This window comes from Myiozetetes cayanensis, unplaced genomic scaffold (assembly GCF_022539395.1).
Source record: "Myiozetetes cayanensis isolate MyiCay16 unplaced genomic scaffold, myiCay2020 scf2-11, whole genome shotgun sequence".
NCBI classification, from domain to species: Eukaryota; Metazoa; Chordata; class Aves; order Passeriformes; family Tyrannidae; genus Myiozetetes; species Myiozetetes cayanensis.
The window spans coordinates 108,930,717-108,952,898 of record NW_026087411.1 but is presented as its reverse complement, the minus strand read 5'-3'; the positions used below and the strand labels follow the sequence as shown (position 1 = coordinate 108,952,898).

Here is a 22,182-nt window from a genome sequence, read left to right as displayed (position 1 = left end):
ATCCAATCCCTGAAAAATTGGTCCAGTGGTGAATTGCTTTCCATGTAAAAGAATTGCGTCTTTGTTCTAGTATCAAGTGGTTTACCTGCAGCTTCCAGACATTGTTATGTCCTCTCCACCTGCCCTGTGCAGCTGCCTGCTGTTGAGTACACCAGGAACAGCGCATTCCTCCCCATGAAGGACTCCAGTTTTGTAGTCTATTTTGAAAAATACTCTAGGAAGAGTTTAATTGTACCATAGAATCAGTGGATACATGATAGGTATCTACATTTTACCATATGAGTCCACCCAAAATGCCAAAACAGCATCTCCCTAAAGTTGTTCTCCTGACTGATGTCACCTTCCCATTCTTTCCCTAACAGACATTTGCCATTTCATCCTCCCATGTAAACAGCAGCACCACACTGGGAATTCATATTCACTGCATTATCTACTGTGATCTCATTGTTTCTCGTTTTTGGGGAATGCAATTGCTCATCTTGCAAACGTGAATACATTCTTTGTTTCTAGATGCATAATCCAGCACTTAACTGTGATGGAGCACATGTCGACAAAATGAGCTGCTTAACGATGCGCTTGGGCTGCTTTTTCATTATTTTTTATCTGCCAAACCTTGCATTATCCAAGAAGTTTACTACTATTGATTTCTTTTTCATTCCAGAACATGGAGAAAGATGTTGAATAGGATAGGAGAAAAATTTGTTTGCCTGATTATTTATGTCTTCACAGAGGGAAGAGCATACATTTATGATTTAATATTTCATTATGATATTTAATATAACCTACAGTGATTTAATGCAGTACAAATACATGCATGCATCAAAATGTTGTGCAGGAGTAAATCAAATTACCATTATTTAAATAAACTATGCCAGCATGGTTTCTCTTCTCCTGTAAGCTTGGAGATTAATTTTTAAAAATCAGGTTTATCTAGTAAGACATATTTTCCATGATATCATGCACAAAATTATTGTACCATTTAAAAAATAACTTTGTGCCAGAAAATTTACTGATTTTTTTCCAGATGAATGTCTGATCTAGGGTGTTAAAACACCTGTTGCCATCATATTTAGCATTAAGTTTTTAGAAGATAAAATTATTGGAACCTTTGTACTTAAATATTTTATTTAATAAAATGTATTCTTTTCCCTCCTTCATGTTTACAATTTAAAAAGCAAAAGGAACTCCTAGATGTTTTCCTTTATTCATTTTCTCACATCTAGATTTTTGCCCCCAGAGGAAAAGCAAAATGAGGTTTTAGAATAGCAAGTAAAGATTCTGAAAATTATGAAAACTAGAAAGTTATCAGAGGAAGTAAAAAGTTTCTTACACTTGGACTACTGACAGGTTTTTTGACCATTCCTTTTCTAAGGAATTTATGAGAAATAGTTAATTTTACTGGCTTTGGTGAAATTCCAATTGAAAACTTTAAGGTAGTGGAATTCATCCAGAGGAGAACAACCAGGCTGGTGGAAGGGCTGGAAGGAATATCCTATGAGGAGAGGCTGAGGGCTCTGGGTCTGTCTGGTTTGGAGAAGAGGAGGCTGAGGGGTGATCTCTTTGCTCTCTGCAGCTTCCTGAGGAGGGGATGTGGAGAGGGAGGTGCTGAGCTCTTCTGCCTGGGATCCAGTGATAGGATGGATTGGATAGCTGGATTCGATGCCCTAAATTTCCTTTTTAATTTCACCCATTACTCAATATACCAAACTCAGTAGAGGGATATTAGTCCAAAATTTGTCATCCTGAAACATGTCAGATTTGTTTTGTCATGTAAAGTTAAACCAATCTTCTCTATGAGAAAACAAAAGTAATTCTTAACAACTTTATCAGTGTACTCCATTTTCCTATCCAAGTTATTAGTGGATCAGTGGCACAGTTTCCCACACTGTTATGGGAAAAGTTGTGAAAGAACCTGATCTGCAGGCTAAAAAAGGACTTTGTTTTTCAACAATATCTGTGATACTTTCACTTTTCCTTACTAATGTCAGAACAAATAATCCCCTCTATGAATTAAAAATCTTTCAATATGCTCCAGTAAAAGATATTAAACGGGACATTTGTGTCACTGATTAATAAAACTAAAAGTATGCTCATCATTTCAAAGAAACATTGAATAAACTCCAAGGAGAATTTAACAGTAGTCAAAATACAAAGTTTCCTATGGAATGCATTGTTTGTTGTGTGTTTGGCAATGCAGTGGCAGGTCCCAGGGAAGTTGGTATGCAAACGTGACAGGGTTGGGTGAAGGAGGTCACAAAGGACAAGCAAAGGTCTCCTGGAGTACTGACAATACTCTTGAAATTTAAAAGCTGACAAGCATCTTTTCCAGCTTCTGAACAAAACTCCCAAGTGGATGAGGTTTAACGATTTCATTGCTGCAATACTGAACCACATGTATAGTTTTTTACTTTTTCTTTTATATGAAATGGATTGATATTTTTGCCTTGTATTGCCCTAGTTTTCTACATTTGTTTATGCATTTGGGCTTGTTCAACTGCCCTTGACCACCAATTACTTTCATGCCTCCTGACCAATTTCAAAATCATCATAAATTTCTACACTTTTTTTTTTTTTAAATAGTCTGTAAAGGGATTCCATTATTTTTCCCTCAGGGAAAGAATCAGTATATTAGGGGTCAAAATCCACGTAAGAGAGATCTTTTGAGACTTGCTTCATTAACTGCATTGCCTGACTTCCAATAACCTAAGAAAGAGGTGGAACATCTGTATCTATGATTAGTAAAGAGTTTGCTACCTCAATATCCTTCCAAGGTTATTCATTTAAAAGCAGGCTAACTGCATGATAAAGTCCTCACTTTTTCTCAGTTCTGATGGGAGAGCAGTTGAAAGCCCACCTAAGGGACTATAAAAGGCACTGAGCTGGTTGTAGAGGGACTTTGACAAGGGCATGCAGTGACAGGACAAGGGAGAATAGCTTTAAACTGAAAGAGAGTAGAGTTAGATTAGATGTTAGGAAGAAATTCTTTACTGTGAGTGTGGTGAGGCCCAGGCACAAGTTGTCCAAAGAAGCTGTGGTTGCCCCATCCCTGAAAATGTTCAAGGACAGGTTAGATGGGGCTTGGAGCAACCTGGTCTACTGGAAGGTGTCCCTGCCCACAGCATAGGTATTGGAACAAGATGATATATAAGTTCCCTTCCAACCCAAACTGTGATTCTATGATTCTGCATTTTCAGTAATAGACTAGGTGAGTCCAGCAGCTCTCACTGCTAGAAATGGTGCCTTGAAGTTGACTGGGAGTGAGATGGGAGGGATATTTGCACTGTTTTTTTTTTTTACTTTTCCCCTGATATAGTCAGCTTTTTTACAGCTCCAGCATGGCACTTTCTGGTAATGCTTTCAGTCATGTAGTTAACATCTCTCCTGTGGGGTCGTCTTCTCTTTCAGCTGCTACCATAAGAAGATTGTGCATTAGAACAGTTTGGGTTTTGCTCTTTGCAGTTTCCTTTTGCAGTGATATTTACTGTAAGCACAAACAGGCTTTTTGTTCTCAGGTCTCCCAGTCTAGTTTTAGAAGGTTTAAATTACATTAACAGAAACCTTTGTACCAAACTGTTCTAAGTACTGTAGAAGAGCAGAAGCTCTGCACTCAGTATACAGAACACCTCCCTGCCTTCAGCTTCTTGTAGCTCTGTGCCCTCCCCTGAGGATAATAATTTCTCAACAGTAATAGTAAAAATATCAACTAGAAACCTAAAGAAACACAGAATTTTTCATCCTCTAGAGTCTCACCGGGTACAGTAATCTGCCATCAGGTGCCCTCTCTAAAGCAATGCAAGTGCTCCCTCTAGTAGGTTATATCCACAGTTCTGAATTTGTGCAAAGTTTGCAAAATGACATAGTACAGAATAACCAGTCATGGCAGTGCTAGCAAAATAGTTTTCTTTATAAGCAGGATATCAACAGCAATGGAGTTCATAACACCAGGAAAAGCTAAAGTATTTAACATTTCCGGGAAAAATTTACATTTGAATATGGGTTGGGATGTGTGGGTTGGGCTGGTCTAAGTGTCATACCAGGCTGTAAAGGATTGTTTTTCTTCCTTGGGCTTTAGGAATACAGAATATGAGCAAAATATTCCCTAATGCTGAAATACCAGAGATGACTGCAGGAAAATGCAAAGACAATGTGCTGAGGCACAGCTATGTATTCTCAGGGAACACAGAGTGATTTTAGAGACTGCTGAGCCACATAATGAGGCCATTGCATTCACCAGTGAAATACAGCCACATCTGGGTAAAAACTTCACAGAGCCGCATCTGCACAGTGCTTGGAGCCAGGCGGTGCTCACCAACACCGCATCTAACCTGCACAGCAGGGGGAACTGGAGGAAGATAGAAATGCAATTATCCTCCTCAACAGCCAGTCAAGGCAGTGAGGTCAGTATGCTCAGCCCTGTAGAACAAAAACTAAAGAACATCTTTAGTGACCCACAGCTGCAAGGGCCTGAGGCTTTCATCCCATTCAGTGGTGGTGCCACTTGCATCCCTGTGCCTGCATCCACTGCTGCTGCAGCTCTCACTGCCATGCTGAGCACCCAAAACAGCATCTCCTTCCTCATTTCGTCATCAGAAAAGTGTGGATGAAACATGACCTGTTTCTGCACATCTGGCAGGACTAACACATGGAAATTCACAGCTGTCAGACCTATGTCTGAAGGCCAGGAACACAAGCATATCATGATGAAGTGAAAGATACTCCTTGAATAACATGGGCGGCTGCTATTACTTGGAGCAGTGAGCCCTGAGCCAATGTGGGTCCAGCATTCTGTGTGTTACTGCAGGCAGATATCCCACCAGAGAGGAGAAGTCACTTCGTGGGAAGGAAATGGAGTGAAAAGGGATCAGAAATGGAAGGATAAAACTGAATTATTAAAACTTCAACTAGCTAGTGGCTGCACAAAGGACATATAAATGATACAGTAGCAAGTGAGGTCTCTTTAGTTGGCTTGGTATTTGCAATAGACTCTTTAAGCCTTTAATTCTATGCAAAGTTTTTAACATCGCAGATGAATACAGCAGATAAATATTGATTGAGAACATTTGGCAAATGGTCTGTTGAGTTCTGTATCCTTTTCTTAACTCTTCAGGGGAAAATTATCAGACTAAAAGAAGGCAGATATGGGAAAAATTCTTCACAAGTGAGATTTCTTTGTACCCATTTTTGAACCGTGTCTTTGGGCATGGTCATTAATTTTTATACTTCTTCCTTACAATTATGTTTTAGTGTTGCAATATTATTCAAAATAATGAATAATTTTTTACCTAATAATAATGTTTTACCTAACTGTGTAAAAATCCAACCCTTTCTGCATCGGGCTGAATTTCGAGACAGAACCGTATCTCATGGTAGTGAGTTCCAGGAATGATTTGCACACAAAATGTGTTCCAGGAGAAAAGAAAAGAAAAAAAGAAGAGAAAAGAAGAAAAGAAAAAAAAGAAAAAAAAGAAAAGAAAAGAAAAGAAAAGAAAAGAAAAGAAAAGAAAAGAAAAGAAAAGAAAAGAAAAGAAAAGAAAAGAAAAGAAAAGAAAAGAAAAGAAAAGAAAAGAAAAGAAAAGAAAAGAAAAGAAAAGAAAGAAAAGAAAAGAAAAGAAAGAAAAGAAAAGAAAAGAAAAGAAAAGAAAAGAAAAGAAAAGAAAAGAAAAGAAAAGAAAAGAAAAGAAAAGAAAAGAAAAGAAAAGAAAAGAAAAGAAAAGAAAAGAAAAGAAAAGAAAAGAAAAGAAAAGAAAGAAAAGAAAAGAAAAGAAAAAAGAAAAGAGTAAAAGCATTTTCTACCTTTTATTTTTACTCAAAGACCAGAGTCACAGCTTTGAATTTCCCTGCAGAGGAACCTGGTGAGCAGACAGCATGCTTGATAGAGCATGGGATCATTCACTCTATGCTTCCTTGCACAGCAGAGCCCACCTTTCCTGCCCAGCTAAAAAGAAACAGCAATGCAAGACTGAATTTTTCCACAACACACTAAAGAACACGAGGCCACATCATCAGCCTATACCAGATCTACTCTTTCCTGCAGATCCATTGTGCTCCAACAGAGACCAGAAGCCACCATCAATCTTCCCATAAGAATGGAGCTCACAGGCAAGTGCTAACTACATTAAAATATCTAAGAGAAAAAGGTCTGTCAGGAAATAATATCCAAACTGAAATAAGCACATCCTTACATACAAAATAGCTTAAAATTATTTGCATATACATAAATACTGAGAAAAATTGCACTCCGCAGTCAGGCCAGACAGACTCTGGAGTTATAGGCGCAGCAGTGAAAATGTTAAGAGACACCTTTATAAATATATGGTTGTTTAAGCACTGGAACAAGCTGTCAGGGCAGGTTATGGAATTGCTAGCTATGGTACTCTTCAAGGCTGGATTTGTCAGTGCCCTATTAGGGATGATATACGTGGAGCTAAATCATTTCTGCCATGATGCAGCTCCCTTCCAGCCCAAATTAGCCAAATGTAAACGTAATGTGCATCGATACGCACTAACCACAAGGAATGAAACTCCTGCTAAATGAGATCAACACGCAGAAAAGGTGCATCCAATAAAGAACTTTAAATAACCTAGTCGTAGGAATGAGTATTGCCATGAAAGGGTGGAAAAATGAAAGCAAGAGGTGTCCAGACAAATGTGTGAAGCATCTGAAAAGGAAATATCCTTTTCTATCAGAACAGAATTGGTATATTGATTGGGTAATAAACATACATTTTAAATGCAAAAGCAAACCATTCCTTTCAGCCTTTGACTTTTTAGCTTTAAGCATACTCTCTTCTCTTATTGAACCACTTTTTCCAAAGGATTCTAGAAATGTTTGCAGCAAATTAAAAGCAGCCCCAGTGACAGCTACCAGTCTGTTGTCTGCAGAGACAGAGCTGAGGAAGCTGTTTTAACAATAACAATAAAAGACAACTGTACTTGGAGGCTTCTCTTGGGACAAATGGGTTAATTGAGTTCCGACTAGAGTCAGAAGGAGGAAGAGTTTAGCTGACTGTTCTCAAGGAACAAACCCAGGGAATGTCTTTTGTATTTGCTCTGTCATTGTGGAGGATCTAGGAGTGATGGCCTGTGCTTGGACAACGACCCAAGGGTGGATGCTTCAACCTGTCCTGAGCCTCAGAGTCAGTGACCAAGAGACCTGTACACCCATCTCCTGGGGTGCAGCAACTGCCCTAAGGAATGATGACATTTGGATTGATAAGAGACCTTCTGTTAAGTCTCTGCAGGAAAAGGAGGGCTAGAATTCAATCTCTAAGGGATTCAAGGCAGTTTATGCATATCTGCTGTACATGGATACATATTTTAGAGCTTATGTACATAACAAATTCAGGTTGGAAGAGACATCTGAGATCATTGAGTCCAACCTATGACTAAACACCACCTTCTCATCTAGACCATAGCACTGGGTGCCAGGTCTGGCCTTTCCTTAAACACCTCCAGGGACGGTGACTCCACCACCTCCCTGAGCACCCTGTTCCAATGTTTAATCACCCCTCTGTGAAGAAGTTCTTCCTAAGGTCCAATCTAAATTAGATCAACACTCAGAAAAGGTGCATCCAATAAAGAACCCTAAATATAAACCAGTCATAGGAATGACTCTACTTTAACAGCTGAATAACCTCAAGTCTAGGCAGTAACCTCTAGCTTTTTCAGAGATGGATAGAACCTTCCAGAGATTAACACAGCTCATTCAAAATATCTAGTTAGCGATGGTCCAAATAACTTGAGTTTCTGATTTCTCCCATTGCCTGCAAAGGCAGTTAAGGCTGTGTCACTTCAATTTGTTAACCCAAAATAAGGGGCTACAAACACTGCTGTTGGGACTGAGGCTGGCTGGGCTGCTTTGTATATCCCTTTCTGCTGGGTGTGAGAAGGGCCAAAGGACTCAGTCAGAGATAACCTCATCTTGACTGTATTTGAGGAGAGAAGAATACTCCTGGCCCTGCTGCCTCTGCCCACACATCAATGCTCCAGGACGTAGCTGCAGAGCCAGGCTGCATGATGCAAGGGTAGAAGATTATCCCAGAAAGACTTCAGTGTTCTACTCGAATTCCAGGAAAGACTGTTCTTGGGAGGTTAACCTTTACTACAGAAATGAAAATAATCCAACCAGATTTCCAATCCAGAAAAAAATCTGCAACTGGGAATAGACTTGCCAGGGAATACACCAGGTTATGGGGAAATCAACTTTACAAATATGGAGAATTTCTAATCTCATTCATATGAATTATTTATGTTATCTGCCCATCAAAATTGGTAATCTTAAACATTTTTATCTCTTTCCATTTTTCCCCCTGCTGATCTATATATTTTTTCTGTTATTCCCATTTCCCACTGTAAAAGTCAAGAGCAGTCATTTTATAATTAAGAACAAGGTATTTCCAAGCCCTTAATGATCTGTTGAGCGGGGACATGAACTGTCATCTAAAATGAGAGGTTCGCTGCATTTCTAAGGCATGGAGTGTTGGGGGTTTATGTTAGTAGGTCCCTTTGCTCTAAAGCGTCGTTCTCTTGCTCCTTGTGCAGATAGGAAGTGATCATATAACATGAGACTCCCATGGGATTTGCTTTACTGCTGCATCAAAAGGACAAAACCAAAGTCAGACTCATTCTTGAAATATTTCTAAGTCACAGTTGTAATTAGAAAGTCCATTGCTTGAAGCAAAGGTTAAAATATCGTGATACTTCACGTACAGGTAAATAGTGATAACGCACATTTTGGCTTTCACATTTGTCTTCTGAGGTTTGAAAGAAAAAATTCCTCATCAGTACCAGGACCTTTTTTTTCTGCCAATTTTCCACAACTCTACCACTAATGGTAATACTGTGACATCTCAAATTTACTGAAAGGCGATTACTAGTCATTATTTTAACAACTACCATCTGAGAGAGGTTAGATGGTTTCTATCTGAAATGCTAATAGCTGCCTAGAGTCTTGTCTGCTTTTACCTTGATTCCTCCTTCCATTTGAATAACTCAGGGCAAGGAATAATGGGAATTTTAACAGAAAGTTCTGCACTGTAAGTACAATCTCTGTCATCCATCTCAATCTCTTGCATCAGGTATGGGGTTGCTGCTGGATACAGGTAGCCTATTGCTTCCTAAAGTTTTTGTATCTGTTTACTACATCACTACTAGAAGTGTTATTGTTTATAACAGTGATAGCAATATTGCAATGTGTTGTGGGTCATCCACTGAGATTAATCTTCTCTAAAGACTCAGCAACAAAGAGCTGTTTCCATGAAGATCTTATGGTCTTCGTGGTCTGTTTTTACAAATGACAGGAAATATTTCTCACATCCACTGTGAATCCAGTCTTCTAAGAAACACATGCACTTTATAGTACAAAAGGCATAATTACCCTATAATTATATTGTAGGTGCTTTTTTATCATAAGATTTCCACTAATCTATATAATGAGGCACTTCATGGGCTGGCCAAAAACAATTACAATGTAAAATGAAATAATTGATACACCTGCATTTAAAAAAATACAGTTGGATCCTCAGCTGAGTTAAATCATTATCTCCCTGATGATATCAGTCTGGTTCCTGTGCATTAAAAAGCAAATCATGGGAGCAATAATATCTCAATTATGTAGTTAACCTTCTGGTTATATTAATTAGTGATGATTAGGCATGGGAAACCATAATTATGTCACGTACGTAACACCCCTTTGAAACTGTGTTGTGAATCCAAACACAAAAGGCAGATGTGAACATCTAACCAGGGCTAGCACAAACCTGAAACTCAATTATTTCACCCTCTATCTCCTATCTGAAACACAGCCAGTGGTGCCAGCTCTGCTGGTGAAAAACTTGCAGCAGAAACTGCAGGTTTTATTTGTCCTAGAAGAGAAATGCAAGGTAGAATTGTCCCATATTCTGATTTCATGTGGAGGCTATTAAAACCTTACTAAAATAAAACAAAACAAAACCAAAAAAAAAAAACAAACCAAAAAAGACAAATAAAACAACTAGGTCCTGTTCAGTTCCTAGTGGAGGAAGCTCTGAAACTAAAGAAGCACCTTTTCATTAACTCAAAATACATAGCCATTTGTCTGGGTTAGGAACAGCTGAAAATCAGCCTCTCTTGCTCCTCTTTGCAGGAGATCCTGGCACCAGAGCATTATTTGCACAGGATCTTTCTGAAGAGTTGTTCCTCACTGACTCCAAAAATGCAGTCATAGACACTGCACTGAGGAAACTGGTTTTCCTGAGGGAGCTGTCTGAGGAAACTGTGGCACTGGGAAGAGGGAGTCCAAGCAAGCAGGATTTTACCCCACTAACCTCATACCTAAGTTAAGAAGTTTTACACCTTCAAGGATAAAGAAGAGAAAAGCCAGTCGGGGCTAACACTCTTCCCTCAGTATATCAGAGATGTAATTTATCCCAACAGACCATTCCCTCACAGCAGGACTACAGTAAATAATTATGGTGTAGGTAATTCAGTCTAAATTTAGAAAAATAATAAATATTTTTATATAGGCTTCTCTCAGCTACTGAAACCCACAGAAGCTCTGCACTGCCAGAGGAATTGTGGACCTAAACATCCAGGGTTATTCCTGCCATTCAGGGGGCAGCATCCTGCCACCTCTGCAGGGAAAAGAACAAGCACAGAAGAACACCACAGAATTTCCATTAAAATTAATCCTTTGAAAAGTGAATGGTAGAAGAAACTGTATATTTTTGACCAAACAAATATACTTTAAATGGGCAGTTTGCAAATGTCAGGCTGAAGTGTTCCAAAGTCAGAAGCTGCCAGAATTAAAGCTGCCTGTGTACTCTGTATTGTACTTGCAGGGACTTTGTCACTGTTATTGCCTGGTTTTATTTTTTTAATTTAAGTGACTTGACTTCAAAAGTTTGACTTGCAAATCTGGCATTTGCAGTTCAGGGAAACTCCACCTAGCACACTTTTTCATCTATATTCACTCAATTATTATTTGATGTGTTCTTTGCTTTCTGCTGTGCCAGTAGCAAGGGACACTGGTACAATATGCACCAGAGTTCTTTATTGACTCACAGAATTAACAGTCTTGGGGTATTCAGTGGATCTGCTCTGACATGTCAGCTCAGTTCATAACAGACTGGGTTCAACAGAAAATGCTGCCCTGTGAGGGCCCAGGTGTGAGGCCCTGGCTACATTCTGGGCACAGCAAGGTCTCATTAAGTGGCACTGCTGTTTAAGGAACTAAAGGCACATGGTTCTTTGCAGGGTCTAACCCAGCAGGACTTTGGTAAGGCATTCTTCCTGTCTTTTACTTCAGTAAACTATAAAAATGTTGCCTAATATTTAAAAGCAGCAGTTCCCAGGCATTGCAAGCTGTTCTCTAACGATATTTCCAATTCAGTCTGAGATTCCTGAATGAAATTTCTGTAGAAGGCTTACGTAAACATTCTCCCTCTCAACCTGAAGTTCATTCAATATAATATTATAGAAGCAATCCTTGTAAATACCTCACTTCAAGAGAGGTTGTTTTTTCTCCCTTTTCTTTTGCTCTTGGCAGTGGCTGTGACAAGAATGACAGCGCAAAACACAACAGAAAGTTATAAATGTTACTTTTCTTCAGACAACAATCAAAGTCATGGATTACCTAGGTGGTTAAGTGGGAAACTGAGGCACTCTGCTTTCAGAAACTGCAGGGAAGCTATAAATTGAAAGCAATGTTACTGCCATTTCAGTGGATACTCCTGCCCAATGTGGATGCTGATCCTTTCGAAGTCAGCCCTGAAAACAAATTTCACCGTCAGGCACTGGGGTTTTTTGGGATTGGCAAGTTTGGGACCTGTCAAGCAAAGGATATGAGCCACCCATATCTCCAACCATCTGAAAAGAGACATCAGCAGAAGAATACACAATTTAAGAAAGGTGCTTTTCATCACTTCAGTGGTTTTTTTGCCTTTACTTCAAGTTGCTGCACAAGTGCATTTTGGTCCCTCCTTTGATATGCACCTCTCGACACCCAAGGGAAAGATTGCCAAAATCTGATAACAAGCATGACCCCCTCTTCCTCATTGTCATCCTTATCTCCATTCTCTGTGTCCTAAGCCCACACCTTTCACACAAGTCAGGATCCATCCCTGTCACAGCCTGGAATGCTCTCTGCTGGCATTCTTCCCTTCTCCCCTCTCAGCACTTTCTTTCCATCAACTCCTCTTACACCACAGAACAACTGAAGAGCTGGCACAGTGCAGCCCATGTCAGGGGCCATTGTCATAATTTAACAGTGCAGATGATTGAATTAGAGGCTTTGGCACAGCCTTGTTTATCTGTACTAATGAAGCTGAACCAAACATGCAATTCCCTGTGGGCTTTTGCCTCACTCTTCTCTTTCCCTTCTGGAATCTTGACCATCCACTCCATCCCAGTCTTTACCACCTCAAGCAGCTGCTCCAGAGATGCTGGGAGCAGGACTTAAGAGGCCACAGCTCAGTTCTTTTTGTTAGTGACACAGATGAATTATTAGGAGAGAGATGAAATAGGAGGCAGGGAGTTGGGGGATGCATACCCTTACAGAACTTTTCATGAGGGTAAGATCAAGAAACTGTGGTCTTTTGACATTTTTAAGAAAAATGTAAGACCCTTCTCCAAACCTTGACTCTAGCTTGTGGTTTTGTATATTACATAACAACACCATAACAGTACTTGGGCTTGAGGACTAGAGGCATAAATGGAATTTAAGAAATTAACTGTAAAGATGCAGTGCTCTGGCCATAGGTAAGATTTTCTACCAGCATGGTGGAGTTTGTGTCTGGGCTGTCACTGCTGAGATTTTGCTCAGAGTCATCACTAGGGTTCAAACTCGTGACATGGCAAAACTCTGACAAACTTTGATGTGACAGCATACTGAGCAACTCTGCCTCCACAGCTGTTCTGGGCACCTTTCCTTCTGCCTTCCCAATGCAGCTTCCTGGCAAACTCATTAACCACATGGATGCACTGAAAATGCTTGGAACCGGAACGAGAACAGAAGGAATGGAATCAACTCTGCTGCCTAAGGAGCTGGGATTTACGTTTTTTCTTTGTCTACACCTTCCCCTCTCTGGGTGCAATGCAAAGAAAATCTGTGCAGCTGATCTGGGACTTTACAAAGCTAGGGATTACCCCCTGCAGATCCTGACAGGCCCCCATGCTCACAACCTGGCAAACACCACAACAGTAATCTCCTCTCTGAGATAAAGTCCATCAATCTTATTTTTACACCAACTCGTTCCCCTCTGCTCCACAGACAGAGCTCGAAGAAAATCCCTCCTCAGGAACAATGCTAAAATCTGCCCTTTCTCGGCATCCTCCTATTTAACTTACTCTTTCAGCTGGCCTCCCATCAGAGTCAGGTCAACATGTACTCATTTTGTCTGCTGAGCTGACTAGTTTTCAATAACAATTTCTCCTTCATTTTGTAACAGAGATCAATAAAACTGCCCCTCTCTCACATTGGCTGAGATTCCAGCAATGTCATTTGCTCTTTATTGTTGCTACTGCTTTGTTTTCTTTCCTTTTTTCTTTTTTTCTTTTTCTTTCCTTCTTCTTCCCCCCCCTTCCTCTTTTTTTTTTTTTTTTTTTTTTTTTTTTCTTTTTTGGCAAGACACAGATCAATTTAACAAGATGAAAATGACTTAGACTTTCACTCAAGGTAAAATCTGCACTTTATAACCCAGGATGTAATTTACAATCCTGTCATTAAACTCTGTTAATCCTATTATTATGAAGATAAATAATTACCCATAGCGAAGAAAGGGATTCCCAACAGAGTAGAATTATATTTTCCATCAGTAATGAAAAATATCCCTGCCGCAGTGACACTGGAAATACAGATAGTGAGTACTCCCAGGAGTCCCAGGAAAGGTTTGCTACGCAGGCAGTCCTTCATGGAGCTCGAGAGGGTAGCAGTCAGGAGAATCAACATCAGGCTCACCAAAACCTTGCCCCTGGCCAAGAGACTGGTCTGGTGGAAGTCCTTCCAGAGGCTAAAGGATGCTAGAGAGTAGAGCTGCAGATCTTGGTGATCCAGTTGCATCTTGTGCATCAGTTTACAGAATTCACTCTCCCACTTCTCCCCAATGAGGTCCTGGGTGACAGAGCCATACGTTTGGAGGTAGTAAGTGATTTGGATGGCTCTGGCTGATTTGACTCTCTGGTCCTTGCTGTTTGGCACTTCCATGACCCCTCCAAGCTGGTGGCCAATAAAACTGCTCCTTCCATCCTGGGAGAGAAAGCAAAAGAGATGAGCGTGTTGTTATCCTGCATATGATGTGATACAGTGACAGTGTTTGACTCTGCCTTCCTCTCACAGACACTGCCAGAGCTCCACTCAAAGGCCACTGCACTGAGCAGGAGCTGTGCCATGCACTTCAGTGGGCTTTGGGATCTACCCCTGCTCCTTGAAACAAGTCTGTCTTACTCATTATACACTCATTTGCACTTCTGTGCTGCAGTCACAGGTGTTCCCAGATGTTCAGGGAACAAAACCTGGAATGCAAGCTCCTTGCCCCATTCCACATTTAACTATGATGGACAAATTGCTGATTACTGTGAAAAGTTTGAGATGAAGATCAATTTTTGGAAAATTTGTGGTTTCTTGACACTTTGGAAATGGTTCTTAAAAGTTGGAAATGTACAGAAGATAAAGCCTCTTTCCTCAGTATACAGATGTAAATGTAGACAGATCCGCAAAGTTTAATGGCTACTCCGTCTTCAGAAAAATAGAATTAAAATCAGACTTTTTGAATTGTTTATTTGAGATTTCATGGATTTATATCAGTGGCACAGAGAAAAGAATCTACCTTATACCTGGATTTAACCAGGATGGGGGGGGAGGAGTATAAACAATATAAACCTTATTCTGGTCTTACTTATTTTGATGTATGCTAGGACACAAAAAACTCCATGGCAATCAGTAAAGGACACATCAGGTACATTCAAGATCAACCTCTGTCTATTTACAAGACCAGACATTTTTTTCTTTTATTGAAGGAAGGGTTTAGTAAGGAAGGTCCTATAAGGAAAGTCCTTGGTCTTAAGCCACTGGTAATTCTAGTTTTCTAGGACAACTGTATGTGCCCCTTCCAAGACAACAGAAGTTTGTGTGGATTTAGAAGATTAAATCCAGTAGCAAACTGAGGAAGAAGACTCAGTGGATAAAACTGTCCCAGCACAAGTAATATCTTTGATCAAAAAAGTCTAAACCCAGGGATTACATGTCTGTTGCACACCAAATAACATTTTGCTTTCCCCCCCACATAAACTGGATTATGAGTTTTCAGATTTATTTCCTCTTGTATTTAATAACAACATAAAATTATCAAGACAGTTGATGTCTAAAGCATCCTGCAGCAGTGAGTTCACATGAGATAATACTCTTTGCTTAAACACACTATGGGAATGAGCTGACAACTTGAATTTGGGAGAGGCTCTGCCCTACACACACACACATGGAAGCAGTTATCTGCAAAAGGCCAGAACAATTTGAGGGAGACACTTTAAAATCTATTACATCCAACATTAACCATTTCTAGAAGCACCTGTGCTTCACACAGGTCATTATCTGAAATTGCCAGACCCATTCATGGTAATGATTCCCATCCTAAGGAAAAATCAATGAAGCAGGACTTTATGAAACATAGATGTCTTCTAGCATGTCTGCTCATAGAGCAAATAAATACCAGAAACTGGGAGACAGTGCTGAAAATGGTTTATGTACTCACCTTGCCTCCAATCAGGTATGTAAAGGAGGTAATCCTCCCACTGAGAAATTTCTGCCTATGCCTGCTTTCATGGCAGGAGCTCACACTGTTTCCAGCATTTGCCTGCCACAGCCCAGGGAACGTGACAAAATGCTTTTCAGAAGTTCATTTTCCCCCTATTCCCAGTTGTTATTTCCCACCAAAATAACGGCTTCTGGCAAGGTATCCTGGCACGAGCTGACACGAAAGGTGAATTGCAGTCTAATGCCAGCTTCTCAAATCACCTGAAGCCTCATTGCAAATGTCACACAAGCAGAGACAGCTGGCACAGAGGGGCAGCTGGTGCTGCTTGGGCTCCAAAAAATCCTCGTCCCCACCATTTCATGTCGAGAATCCTGTTTTGATGGATTATTTCTGCTTTTTCTAAGGAGAGTTCACACCTAATATGCACACAAAAAATACATCTCCAAGCCAGTAATTAATGTTTGAACAATGCAGTCCCGGTTCACATTGGATGCAACTTTGCAGCTAAAAATCCCATTTGGCACTGGCTTTGAAATTTTAGGGAGAAATGTCATATTTCCTCAGCGAGTGTACATGCAGTGCTGACATTAAGAGGTTTGCAGCCGCTGCAGGAGGCTTTAGCAGCACTGTAGCTCCAAACAAAACTTTAGCTCCAAACCCAGCCCATGCACTGTAATTCAGGTTTCATTGCTTCACTGTGCAGCACACACGGCAAGGTTATGGGAAACTTTGCGATGACCATCTGCCTTCCCCTGCAAAAAGTGCACTGAGAGACGGCAGCATTTCAAAAGGGGCAGCAGAGCAGCCACAAATAAATCATGTTCTGCCATATCTCCCACGAAACAGCAGATAACAGCTATTTTTTACACTGATGTACAACAGGGCACCCAGCTCATATGTCAGCAAAACAGAGAGCAAGCTTTCAGATGGGATCGAGGAAATCACAGATGCTGGGTTTCTTTGAGGTCCTTTTGTCCATTCCTTTGCTTCCAAAGGCAGATTTTTTCCTATCTAAGCAAGGGCTTTGCCTTTGCTGCTTTTATGACATGCAAGCACGAATCTGGCACCACAACACATGGGAAAATCGAACCCTTCTCTAATACAGATCTTAGAGAATCACAAAATCACAGAATAGTTTCAACTAGAAGAGGTTTTAAAGATCCTTGAGTTCCCCCCCATGATGGGCAGGAACACCTTCCACTAGACCAAACTGTGTCCAACCTGGCCTTTCAGGGATGGAGCATCCACAGCTTCTGGGTAACCTCTTCCAGCACCTCACCATCCTGGAATACTCCTAATATTTAATGTAAATCCACTTTCTTTCAGTTTAAAGCATTCCCTCATGTGTTGCCTTTGCCAAACACTCTAAAGAGGGATAAAGTTCCTGTTGTGTTGAGTAGGGTTGTTCCAGCAGTGGTTACAATCTCAGGGAGGAAGACAGAAAAATATGGGGAAAAATAGCCTTTCATCCCATTTTACAGATGGCAACTGATGCAGGAAAATGGAGATCTAGTGCTGCAACAGGACTCCAAGAGGCCTCCAAGCCAGGGACTTCACTCTTTCTTGGTGTCTCATGGGAAATTCAAGGAGTTATTCACTATGCCAAGGTCTTTGTTGCCCTCCAGGACCACCTTAATGAAAGAAGGAGACATGAGCAGCTAAGCTCCTGGACTAAGCCTCAGGTCTGGGAAAAATGAGGCCACAGTGGCTTGTGTAAGTGATGCCTGAAGAACCAGGCAGGTTTTGCAGCAGATTCCACATAGTTCCTCATGAAAAAACATTTTCTACTGATAATTAGCATGTCCTTTCTGGTATATGCTTACATGCTGCTATTTTTAATTTCATAACAATAGTTTCATGTTTCAGACTACAGACCCCTTACAATTTTTACCTATATCTCTTGATACTCTCTGTTCCTATATGCAGAAAAACAAACTCAAAAAAGTAGAGTCATAATAATAGTTATTGGTTATATACCACTTTATACCCATGTATCTCCAGAGGATCTACAACATAAAGTGTTAACTGTCTTTAGCAGTGTCACTTGCATGGTTGGAACCTGAATTTCAGATTTCCAGGCTGTGTCCATGTATCTTTCTCTTTCTCTTTAACATTTTTTTTTAAATATCTAATGAATACTTCACAGTGTCTGCTCTCCCAGATTCTGATGGCAGCTAATTCTCTCCAGATCTGAGCGCCTTTAAAGATGGCATGAAGTAAAGATCACTTGCTGAGGTATGTGATATTTGACCTAAAACAGGGGCCAAGCTAAAATCTTTGCTTCAATGGATACTATTGAATTGGGTTTTGTGTCCTCCCTTCTCTTTCTCTACATGCCCCAAAACTGTTTGGTATATTTAGACTCTGAAAGAGAGGAGAGTGAGAGCTAAGATGACAGTCATGAAAAGCTGCACCTTTCTCTTCCCCTCTCCATGATGGACTTCACCATCTGTGTTTATGCAGACCTGACCTTGCAGGTGGTTGAAAATCCAAACTTCTTGTCTGTTCAGCAGTAAAAATTACTAACAGTGAATGGAAGGATACAGAATAAACCCCTTCCATATATCAGGCTAGAAACCCATCTGTAAGAGATGCTTGGATCCTTAATTTCCTAAGAAGATGTGTAAATGGCATGGTGATGTTTGGCTTGCTCCGTAGCTGAGTGCAGGGCCTCCCAGGTTAAACAAAACCAGCTGCTCTTCTGAGCTAAATATCTTTTACTGGTGCTCATGTGGGCACAGATCCTCTCAGGATGCAGCCCCAGAGGGATATGAGCAATACTCTCTTTTTACTAAATTACCTGGGACCTTTTTGTTTCCTTAATAATTTCAGTGCAGCTGCTGCAATCTCAACTCCCACCCTGGGGGTTCTGTGTGGTCACTGCCCTGGGCAGGATGCCTTATCCTCTACTGGGATATTTTCTTTGTCCAAGATCACATTAAGTCAGAAAGAAAGTAGGACTGTAGTCACTGAAGCAAATGGTGGGAAGATGCCAGCTATGAGGACTGGCACTGAGGGACATGGTTCAGTGGTGGACCTGGCAGTGCTGGGTCAATGACTGGACTCCATGATCTTATAGGTATTTTCCAATGTAAATGGTTCTATGATTCATCTCTGCTTTGAATGCCATCAGCCTCCACTGACTAGTCTATGATTCTATGACTTCTCTCTCACAGGAAAAAGGGAGGGTATGAGGTCTCTTTGAGAGGGAATGGTTCCTGCCTTCCCAGGGCCCTGCTCAGTGGAGGTGAGGGCTGGTGAGAGTTTAAAACTCATTTTAGATCTCTGGTGAGGAGAGGAGCCCTTGTTCCCTACTGCCAGATCACTTTTATTCAAGTACATCTACAGGACCTTTGACAGCAAATTTATCTCTATTTTTATTTTTTCTTTAACTGCTACCTCTCATCAACTGGAGTGATAGATCATTATCAAGCTACATTATAGAAATGTTAGAAGAAAATATGCAATTTTGGTTACACTCTATTTTATCTTAAAAGCTTAAAATGCTCATCAGAGGACAACCAGGAATGTCTGCTGAAATACATTGTGTGATAAACATCCTAATGAGATCAATGCAGTTGTTTCTCCCTCTGATAAGGACATTCCTACTCTACTGTAGGTCACAGAAATTATTATGCTAAACCCCACAGAGGTTAGCATGAAGCCAGTTGTTTTTCAGCCAGTTGCCAGTTTTCAAGGAAAGGTAAAATCCCCTTTCATTTAAGGTTTAACATGTCAGGCTATTCCTGCATCCTTCAGCCTCACTGTAACACTTTAGAGGGACTTTCTTTCTCCTCAACCAAACTGATTTCTCTGTCACTGGTACAGTTATCCATGGAGACCTTGTACCAGTCGATCCCTATTACACAGCCACCAACTACCAAGAATTCTTGAAGCATTCCTTTCCAACGGTTGCACATAATGCTGATTCATTCATTCAGCATTTTCCATACATTTTTACGTAGCAGTTTTCCTGCTCTCAGAGCTGTGTAGGCGCTCTTGCTCACCCACAAGGATGTTTGCAGTGCTTGTCCCTGTGCAGCTATTCTGTGTGGATGAAGGATGGAGGGAGCATCCAGCAGGAAGTTAACACTGAGGGCAGTGCATTTGATGTAGAACTGCACTTTGGCTGGTTGGGAACAGGGACACAGCAAAGGCCACAGAGTCTGTTCACACAGCAAAAGTGAAACGTATGAAAGTGACCATGACAAATTATACAGAAAATAAACCTTTAACTTTCTGATGGAATAAATAACAATTCATTATTTCCGGCTACCCGGCAGTGATGAGGCTCAGCTCACCAACATGTCAAACAAATTTGTTTTATAGTCACTGGAAAGAGTCAGGCACATCCAGAGGTACAAGTCAAACCCAGACTTAATCTCTGCAGTCACCTCTTTCTCTCCATTTAAAGCAGAGGTATGAGATTACTTAAGACTTGGCCCCAACCTTTATAATGTTAAAAAGTTAAGAGATATTAACCACCTTCAGTGACAAATGCAAACACAAAACTACGTGACCTATCTTATCATTCCTGGCTCATGTTGGTCCCTTTACAGGCACATCCTGCAGGTTAACAAACACACGGACCTTCATCCCTCTCCCAGGGAAATCCTTGACCACTGGTGTGATTTTCAAATGAATAAGTATCCAAAACAGCCAAAAGACAACCAGAACCATCTGGCATCTCTTTCTGATGACTCTGGGACTGTGCTCCTTTCCATTACAGCTTTGAGTTTCTAGTTTTTATCTGGTAATTTAAAAGAGACAAGAACAACCTAAAAGTGTTTCAAGAGACTTATATACTGTAGAAGTAATAATAAAGAATAAGAACAATGTTTCTAACACAGATCTATTCGTTCCAAGTAAATCAAATTAAGGAAGGATTCATAAGGGTGCAATAGAAAGGTGTGACTGCTGTTAGAGAGCTCTTCTGTATGGAGGAGCTTTTGGTAGTGGACAGGCTGTTCTGAGTTCCTTCAGTATCTCTCCAGCAGGTTTTTGGAGAATCATAGTGTGGTTGGGGTTGGAAAGGACCTTTAAAGGTACCTGGTCCAACCTCATGCAATGAGGAGGAACATCTTTAACTAGAACAGGTTGCTCAGCCTCATCCAACCTGGACATGAATGTTTCCGGAGATGGGGAATCTATATCACTTCTTTGGGCAAGTTGTTGCTGTGTTTCACCACTCTCAGTTGGGCATCTCTGTCAAGACAAAGGAAGGACAGAAGAAAAGTAGAAAAGACTCTACTTTCACTTTCTGGTTCCCCTACATATCCTTTGGGAATGAAAATACAAGATAAGACCTCTCCCTCCCAGACCAGTTCCACTCCACTTCCCTCCTAGACTGTATTTTGCCTTTACATCCTTTTCAAAACTCCTTCATTCTTTGTCCTGTCTTCAAGCTCTTCTTTGCTTAAATGACCCCTTCTCTCATAAGGTCAAGTTCTCACCTGGTCCATCTCAGATCCCATCCCAGTTCTTCTGGGAAAAGAGAAATAGATTTACTGCCCAGCACAGCTTTGTCCCCAGCTGTCCTAAACAGCACCCAAGGACACGGTGGTGTCCTTGAAGCTGATGAGTAATACCCACGTTGGCTGGGATCACACACCTCCCTAAGTGGGGAAGGGTGTTGCTGGAAGATGGGGGGGTTACAGACAGCGCAAGCACTGGGAGATGATTTCATGGCACAGCTCATCTATCTGCATTTTTCTTCTCTCCCCTCCACCAGGAGCAGGACAGAGGCACAGCAATGATATAGCTTTGAGACTGGCAGTTCAGGCAGGTGAACTGGTGGCTGCTCACCTGCCCCATGAGATGGATACAGGTATGAAGGGCACAGCTTGCTTTGGGTGCCCAGTCTAAGGACCAGTGGGATGGTTCACTCAGGAGGAAGGTGGATTTGTGCTCTGCCCTGCCCAAGAATTACAAATCCTCAAGGCAGCACCTTGGGATCATCCTCTGCTTCTCACAGCCTGTCCCTGCCAGTGGATCTTGCCTGGTATCACAGAGTAAAAGGTGAAGATGCATCTGGCCCCTAAATCCTTCAGGATGAATGGTGATGGTGAAAGCAATCACCACAAAGGTGATAGGTTAAACATCTTTTGGAAGGAGAGGACACACAGCTTTAAGAGGGGGAATCCAAGCTCCTGAATCACATGGTGCAGCTGTGGCCTTCTACCTATGCAAACTAGGACAATATCTCAGCATCTGACAGTTGCTAAGCCATGAAGAATATCCAGGTCCAATTTAAAAAAATTGTCCTTGTCTCCACGGCCTTGTCCACAGCTACTGTTCATCCCAAAGGATTTTCTTTGTGCCAAGGAGAAATGCAGGAAAGAATCACTGAAATGCAGGAATCACAGAAGTGGCTCAAGAGAGTTGCACAAAACCCCAGTACTTGGATATATACAATTAAACACTCACACTGATGTATGCAGGAATGTGTTTGAAGGAC

At 41.0% G+C, this 22,182-nt stretch overlaps 1 protein-coding gene across 2 annotated transcripts in view; it reads right to left on the bottom strand.

Moving 5' to 3' along the window:
• Nucleotides 1-22,182, bottom strand: part of PTCHD4 (patched domain containing 4) — a 95,362-nt gene that overhangs the window by 57,379 nt on the left and 15,801 nt on the right. For both annotated transcript variants that reach the window (XM_050314634.1, XM_050314633.1), the window contains exon 2: nt 13,741-14,221. In XM_050314634.1, the coding sequence (XP_050170591.1) occupies nt 13,741-14,221 (481 nt within the window). The remainder of the gene's footprint in view (nt 1-13,740; nt 14,222-22,182) is intronic.